This window comes from Urtica dioica, chromosome 8, assembly GCF_054948205.1.
Source record: "Urtica dioica subsp. dioica isolate 48M chromosome 8, U.dioica_male_clone48M_v1_H2, whole genome shotgun sequence".
Classification (NCBI taxonomy): Eukaryota; Viridiplantae; Streptophyta; class Magnoliopsida; order Rosales; family Urticaceae; genus Urtica; species Urtica dioica.
This window is the reverse complement of record NC_142763.1, coordinates 42734754-42743484: the sequence shown is the minus strand read 5'-3', so window position 1 is coordinate 42743484 and position 8731 is coordinate 42734754. Positions and strand designations below refer to the sequence as shown.

Sequence of the window (8731 nt, the reverse complement as noted above, 5' to 3'; positions counted from 1 at the left end):
CGCGTGCCGAGCCAACTCAGAGGCGGTCATTTCGCCAAATCCAGATCGCGGATCCGGAGTATTTAGAGGGGTCGCGAGGGAGTCCAGCCTAGCGTTGAGAGCTCGGTTGGTTTTTTTCCTAATTTTCCAACTTTTTGTTCAGCATATCCAGGATCGCCCTGATCCCCGGAGGGATTTCCTCTCCTGATTCATAATGAGTCGGAGTGGAAGACATGGTATTTCTTTTCTGGGAAAGTTGTTTCTTTCGATGTTGATCTTTCTGAAGTTTCCCACAGATGGCGCCAAATTGTTGATGTTGATTTCGGGATCGTCAATAATCACAAATATTTATACAATATATTTGTTTTATTTAATAATAGGTCTCAGAAGACTTCGTATAAGAAACAGAAATGAAATTTCAATTTGATTAGAGAGAAATATTGATAAGAAGTGTAAAAAGGGATAAGCTTTATTAAGAGTAACGTTTACAGAACAGACGGAGTGCCGAGGTCAAGAGGACGAGCTCAACTAAGACTAGAAAATTCGAATATAAATATCAAAGATTGTGTTGGAGCTTGTACGTGTGTGAACATGAATACAACAGTCTTTATTTATAGGCGAAGAAATGATCATCTCTTGGACACGTGCTGATCAGCTCGTCCTCGCCACGTTATAGGTTGGTCAATTCTCAGATCCGATCTTCTCGGCGAGGCTTCAGCTTGACCGCGACTTCGCTACTTGACTAGACCAACGCGGGCGATCTGTCCTCCTTGGCAAGTTAGGCTTGGGCTTCTTACTTAGAACCGGGCTGAATACCGGGCTGAATTACTTATTGGGTTTTGGCCGAACCGAAGCCCAATAAATAAATAATATTAAAAAAAAAATTATACCCCCACAACGTGCAAACAAGCATATAAGAATGCAAGATGCAGATCTAACTAGTTCTAGAGCATGACTAATGTGTGTATACTCTAACTAGTTTTTACCGTCTGCAAAGTTACACACATCTCTTGCTATAACCTTCAGAACGACAAGAGACCAGTCTTAGACATCGAGCAGCAGTCGTCAAGCGGCCTAATCGTTTTATCGTTTGTCTGGGATCTACTAATGGTACCGTCTTCATTGTAACGTCGGCGCGTGCTGGTCTCTTGTGGCAATGAGCTCGCGATCCACGACCTTCACTCATTGCTGCACGGGGCGCTTGAGGTAGCCTCCACTTGAGTTTCTAGCCCGACAATGAGCTTGCGACTTGTAACTATCCCCCATTGCGGAACGGGGTGCTCATGGCAGCTCCCGCTTGAGTACTCAACATCCATCCGGTCCGGTGTGGTCCTCGACACAAGTCAATGACTTGTAGATACCACCGACAACAGTTTCATTACAATTTGGGTACCCTGCAGCACACCGAGTACACACCTATGCTACTTACATGAGAGCATCTCGGGATAAATCCCAAAAGAATTATCGTTTCTATTTTATGCTCATTACATATTTTAAGTTGAAGATTCGGGATGTGACTCCTGGTACTTCTACCCTCGATTCGAATCCGAGAGTCGATCTATACTCTCATGTCTCCCTCGTTCTAACGGTTCAATCGCAGAACTTAAGGGATGATTATATCACAAAGCAGAGGTTGGGTTTCAACGAATCTACGTTTGAACCTATCGGGAAAAACTCGAGATTAAGTTTTAAAGAAAAGTGGCTGAAGTCTTATTTGAGTTTATTCGTTTTTAAGGCTTTCACCTGCTCTTGTTTAATATACCATAAATGCACGTAAATATGGTTATTTCCTTGGTAAGTAGTTGAATTATGTCTCCGCACTTACTCGGAATAGTCACGCGGCAACACTTGTTGTCTTGAGGAGTTGCTTCGCTTCGCACACTTCTCGAGATTACTTGAAATGTCCTAAAGTACGTCGAGAAAGTTAGGATTTGTAGTTGAGATTCCGTTAAGATTTTCATAGAGAAAATGGAGAAATTGAACCCAATCCTTACCTCTAATGGCTTCTCCGGTGTTCTCTCTCTCTCTTTTCTGCTGGTTTTCCTCGGTCTAACGTCTCTTGCTCGCTCGCGATGCTTTTCTCCTCAGTCGAAGCGCGTGAGGAAAAAGGTTCAGTGGTCTGGGTTCGTGGAGATTGGCGAAGCCTGACTGTGAGGTGGTTCGGCCGTACAAAGAGGATGAAGAAGATGGAGTCTGGTTTTTTGTTTTCTTTCGTGTCTTCTGTTTTTGCAAGCGGCGGTCGAAGAGGCTGAAGGACGAAGAAGATGATTGAAGAAGATGAAGTGAGGAGAGAGAAAAGGGTTTCTGTATTTATATAATACCAAAGTCTCATATTTATTCCTTTAGGTCCCTCCATTTGCTCACCGCCTCTAAATGACCCCAGTGCTATATTTATTTCAAATGGGTCCTGATAAATTGTTATAATTAGGTCTCAATCATATAATTATTTAATTAAATCCATAACCGAAACGGATTATAATTATATGATTTGAACCGATAATTTTCTCGTTCGTTTTCGATTAATTCAAATATATTTAAGGTCTCTCGAAAATAATTCTCACTCTTAAGAATTTATTTATTAAATTAATTTTCGGAATGTCTCCTCGGAAAATAATTTATTATTCGAGACGTAACTCTTGAGATACCTTCATTTAAAGCATTCCCTTCCGGATAAATAATGAAATCAAGTAATGACCATATCTATTTTTTTTGCTGGTTCTTTAATGCGGACTTACTGCCAGTATATATAGCCGTCCGTATCATGACACCAAGAATAGAATCCCATTAAGTAAGCTCTTACACTTGTTGAATACTGCTTTCTTTAACCCGTATGGTAGTTAATCGGGCTTTCATGAACTGATCTACGGATGAAAAAAACCGAGGAGAAGGGGGAACTCGAAAAATCGTTTACTTGTTCCGAGATTTCTCATTACCTTAACTCACTCAAGAATTTAGTTGTAACAAAAGAAGTTCGTTTATTAAACTTGAATTTACAAGTCGAGTGGTATAAAAATTTATACTTTACCATTATAATCTGAAAAAATCAATCTAAACTAACCCGATTATTTTTTGGTTGGTTTGGTTTGGTTTTACCTTTGAATCGGTTGGTTTGGATTTTAAAATTAAAAAATTAATTATAGCGATTCGGATCGATAACACATGGAAAAATTGATTAATCCAACCCGATTACACTCATAATAAAGAGTACTTATCCAGAGACCACGAGTACTTATTCTTAAATAATTCTGTCACTAATTTTCTTATGTAGTAGTTTGACTTACAAGATGGTCCAACTCCAAAATCATTGTACCAAGAGAATGTATAGTAGTGAACATGATAATCCAGTGAACATGAATGTACCCTACTTTTATGGAAATAGAATGGAAGAATCTAGAATAAAACATGTACAGTTAATTTCGTTTAAGTGAATGGATCTTTGGTCAGCACTTGAAGATTCTTACTGGATTTGTTTTATACAACAGTCTTATCCACTAATATGGTCACTAAGCATACATTAAATTCATACAGTCTAAACCAAATGTTATTTTTAAACAAAACCCAAAAAGAATCTTCATGCACTAAAGTATATATTCAACGGACAATTACTGCTGTGATCAAGGACGAAGACGCAAAAGCCCCCCTCAATTTTTCTTTTTAAGTTTTTATAAATTTTTATATTTTTACTTTAAAATTTATAATTGGTCCTCTTTGAACTATTTTTACATATTATCCCCTAATTTAATTTCCGGCTTCGTCCTGACTGTGTGCTACGTACAAAAAATCATCGGAAGAATATTCTGACTGATTTAAATGCATCGAGAATGTATAGCTTCCCATCAAGTGACATTAAACGCTACGTTAAACAATTTTATATCATATGAACAATAAAACTTCTCATGACCTATAATTTGATTAAGGACAGATAATTTTTTTTGGTGTCACCAAGATCAATATTCCAATAATTTTGTGGCACGTAATTGGTTGAAGGCAACAGACTCTAGATTCAAAATCAATTTTCAATAATCGGTACACTAACTTCTAATGTCGTTTAAAAAGGACGTAGAAATATGGGACAGATAATTCAATTGTATCACTTTCAATTATTATTATTATTATTATTTGCACGTAATTGATTAAAGGCGTAGATTCTGATGGGATTTAAATGAATTCCTCTTTCATTGGCTAATTTAAGCTCATTAAATAATCATTATTGAAAAATATATCTTTTTTATGTAATTATTGAAAAATATATCAAAAATCTCAATTTAGCATAAATCGTACTTTTTATTTAATAATAAGCATAAATAGTACCCTTTTTTTTCAGAAATGAAAATTGACATATATGCATTACCGTAAAATGTGTAATAAAACTCAAAGAAAGACCGGTCAAATTTAAACAATTAAATTCAAAATAAAAATCTAAAAGCTGTGTTGTTATTAGGCAAACTAGAACAACCGCACTGTCTCGTAGTGACAACTGTCTTACCAAAAACCCAAAGCGTGTTTATCCATGAAGAAATAAAATAAAACGGGTCAGACCGACACGTCATCGAACCACGTGTCGCTCTCATCTGCATCTGCTGATACATTCGCGCGTATTTTTTAATTCCGAAACGACGCCGTTCAGAGATGACCCGAAGTGGAAAAATGCCTTTCCCGTTACGAAACGAAACTAGGAAAGAATGAAGGAACAAAAAAATATATATTTTTAATGAATAAAAAAGAAGTATAAAAGGGTAAAAAGGCGTGATTGTTTGGTGAACTGTTTTTTTGGGGATTCAAAGCGAAACGCATGTTCTTTCTCTAATTCACAATTTATAAATAATAAATATACGAACTGAAACAGAGCCAACGGTAGAAAGAAAAAGAAGAATAGAAGAAGAAAAATGGACGGTATGTGTTTAAATTCCGGTATTCATGGAGTTTCTCCCGCAATCAGCGGAGGAACCGAGGTCCGAGCGAACCAGGTAAGCGCCGTTGCGAAGATGACGACGCCGTTCTCGAGATTCTCGTTCCGACGCTCTCTTAGGTCGTTCTGGCCGGAGATCGGACGGCGCGGCGGCGGAGGAGCCGTGTCGGTGGAGAGAGGAAGGGAAGAGAAGTTCGTCGTGGTGGCCGATGACGAAGAACACGGAGACTCGCCGGAGACGGAGACGGAGAACTGGATTCTGAAGATCTTGCATGTAAGGTCTCTGTGGAGCGGCAGCGAGGATAGGGAGAGAGGATGTTGCGGTGGAGAAGAGGCGGAGAGTTTCGGACAAAGAGGAGAAGGATCGGACGGCGATAAAGACGGCGATTGTTGTCGAGTCGACGATGATGATGATGGCGAAAAAGAGGCGGAATTTGATCGAGATTCGTTTTCCCGGCTGCTCCGGCGAGTTTCGCTTCCGGAGGCGAAGCTTTACGCTAAGATGTCGTATTTAGGCAACATCGCTTATTGCATTTCCAAAATCCAGGTCCGAATTTAGAATTGATTGTTATTATTATTATTATTATTATTATTTTTGTTGTTTACAGTTTGTACTCCGTTTTCTTTCATAAAGATTCATTCTCTGCTTTGAAAGACTTGATATTCGAATGAAGAAAATCTTTGCTTCTTCTATACAGACGGAAAATCTCCTGAGGTGTTACAACCTCCGTTACGTGACTTCGTCGATAGAAAAAAGAGAATTAACTGCAGAAGCGGAAAAATCCGTGGATCCCGGCGAGCTTCCTGAGGAAGCAAAGGACACAATAAATAAACAAGCCTTGGAAGAAACGGAGAGTCAAAAGAACAAGGTCGGATACAGAATCAACCCAACCAGCGCTTATCACATCGCCGCCTCCGCAGCGTCTTATCTCCATTCCCACACCAAGAGCTTGCTTCCATTCGCATCTCGGGGAGTCGAAAATTCCAATTTGATCGGAGAATGTTGCTCCGGCGAGGAAAGTCTCAGAAAACTGAACTCGGAGATGGCTTCCCTGATGGCCACCACTGATTCAGTCACCTCTGTTGTGGCCGCCAAAGAGGAAGTGAAACAGGCGGTCGCTGATAATCTTAACAACTCCACGCTTTCGTCTCCGTGCGAGTGGTACGTCTGCGATGATGATCAGACTGGTACGAGGTTCTTTGCTATTCAGGTAAGAGAATTCTAAGGACCAGTTCATATCCCATTTCAATTCAAACTGTTTCTGAATACTGAATATTTAATGTACTATACAGGGTTCCGAAACATTGGCTTCTTGGCAAGCAAACCTACTCTTCGAACCTGTTCAATTCGAGGTAAAAACAAGTGCATCTTTGGGTTAATCCCCAAATGTATTGTTAAGCATCTCTTTAAACTGATGTTATTATAAATTTATTAGATGTTTGGTGATCTTTAATCTGTTGTGTGTGATTCTTATCAACCACCCTTTTACTTTTCAGGGACTTGATGTGATTGTTCACAGAGGCATTTACGAGGCCGCGAAAGGGTTGTACGAACAGATGTTGCCCGAAATCCGAGCCCATCTCGAGTCCAACGGAGACCGAGCGACATTCCGTTTCACCGGCCACTCCCTCGGAGGAAGCTTGGCATTGCTAATAAACCTCATGTTGCTGATCCGGAACGAGGCTCCGGTGTCTTCGCTGCTCCCCGTGGTAACCTTCGGTGCACCCTCGATAATGTGCGGCGGCGACCATCTGCTTCGCGAGCTTGGGCTGCCACGCTGCCATGTCAAGGCGATCACGATGCACAGGGACATCGTCCCGAGAGCCTTCTCATGCCATTACCCGAGCCACGTCGCCGAGTTTCTCAAGGCCGTCAATGGAAATTTCAGAAACCATCCTTGTCTCACCAGCCAGGTAAAACTCCGGTAACCCTACTTGTAAAATTAGCTATTCAGGGAAATGATAAAATAGTCACACTTTTTGACTCATGTTCTTTTGAACGAAAAGTTTTCACCTTTGACTATGAAAATATGTTATATTAACAATATGAAAATATTGTCTAACATAACAACAAAACACAACTTTAAGATTAAAACCAATAGAAAATTTATTAATAAAAAACCGGTTCATTTATCTTATCCCCTTTTAAACTTAATAATAGAATGCTGGAAAAAGTGATAGACATGTAATAATTTAATCTATATCACATAGATTAAGAATCCATACAGGTTGCATTGAAAGAATTTTTTTTTTAATTTATTGTTGATTGTTTCAAATATTAATAATATTAATATTGTTGGTGGGGACACAGAATCTTTTGTATGCTCCGATGGGCGACCTTGTGATTCTACAACCGGACGAGACATTCTCTCCGAGCCACGAGCTTCTTCCGGCGGGGATCGGTCTCTACGTTCTCAACACTCGGTCTTCGGGCGAGGCTTCGGAGAGGCGGGTGCGAGCGGCAAAGAGCGTGTTCTTGAACTCTCCTCACCCGCTGGAGATCCTGCGAGACCGGTCGGCCTACGGGGCGGACGGGGCGGTGCAGAGGGACCACGACATGAACTCGTACCTCCGGTGGGTGCGGGGCTTCATTCGCCAAGAGCTGGTCTTGGCCAGGAAGGCCAAGAAGAAGAGAAAGGCCACGTGGTGGCCTCTGGTGGCCCCGCGGGGTGTCAAGGCCGGGATCGTAATGGGCCGGGCCCGCTCAGCCACAGCCGAGTCCGGCCAAGGCCCGTCGAGCTTCTCCTCCCCCGGGGTCGTCCGGGCCGGACTCAGGCGCTTCAGCCGACTCGTCGCGTCTCAGCACATGCACTTGTTCCTGGTCCTCTTCTTCCCAGCCAGGATGTTGCTCTTCGGAGCCTATAGCCTGGTTAGTCTTCATTGACCGGCTCTAAATAAAGTCTGTATTATTGTGCTTTCTTAGAGCTGGCAAATAGGATTACGTTATTATTATTACCCTCTTAGCTAATCGGTGGCGACAATCTGTACATGTTTGGTGCTGGTGACAGCTTGGTTTTCTAGGCCATTCTTTGATTCATTTCTTGTCCAAAATTAGAAGCAAACTATGGACATTGTAGAGACTTTGTACTTAGTCAATGAATACACAAATGTTGTTGTGAGTTGTGTGACAATGTATCTACATTATTCTTGCCTTCTTGTAAATGTTAATAATAATGGGATGACAGACAGTAGTTGATATGACTATGCAAATTACCGTACATAATATTTGCTAGACTTTATTTACAATTCATTACCGTTGAATCTTTTAGTATGTTGACTTTTTTTGTAATATAGAAAAATTTCACTCATTGCTCAAGGGAAAACTACTAACTTTTCTAAAAACTAAATAAAAAAATTACTACAAATTCTTCTTGTCTATAACGGAAATATACATGTCATACCCAAAAAAAATTGAACTAAACATAAAATATTTTTATATTTCGTGAAAACTTGGAAAATATCTATGATCGACCTAAAAATGAAATATATTCCTATGTTATTACTTATTAGTTATTAGCGGTATCTGCTCAATTCCTTCTACCTAACGGAATCTAAAACGTCTAAGAAGGTTGGGACAGTGAAATGCGGCACTTGCGTGGGTGCATTAAAAAGTATTATTCGGTTACGTCGTTAAATATCTTAAAAGATGAGTCTATCAATAATTGAGCGGCCAATCAACCGTAAGCAGAGATATTAATAGAGATTGCTTGTTTTATTTATTTTATCAACATGGGAATACGGTATTACAAAAAGGTCAAACTTAAAAGTCACATGATAAACTACATTTATTCCAGGTAAGCGTCTAAGACTAAGAGTGATTAGTCATTTAGTGGAGGGATGGTT

At 40.1% G+C, this 8731-nt stretch overlaps 1 protein-coding gene across 1 annotated transcript; it reads left to right on the top strand.

The window, feature by feature from the left end:
- The first annotated feature begins 4731 nt into the window (after nucleotides 1–4731).
- On the top strand, nucleotides 4732–8098 carry LOC149389878 (phospholipase A1 PLIP2, chloroplastic-like). The gene is made up of 5 exons (XM_089624056.1): nucleotides 4732–5435; nucleotides 5587–6099; nucleotides 6182–6241; nucleotides 6386–6802; nucleotides 7200–8098. Exons 1-5 carry the CDS (start codon nucleotides 4866–4868, stop codon nucleotides 7770–7772), a joined length of 2133 nt encoding a protein of 710 aa, XP_089480182.1. The 5' UTR covers nucleotides 4732–4865; the 3' UTR covers nucleotides 7773–8098.
- Nucleotides 8099–8731: the final 633 nt, after the last annotated feature.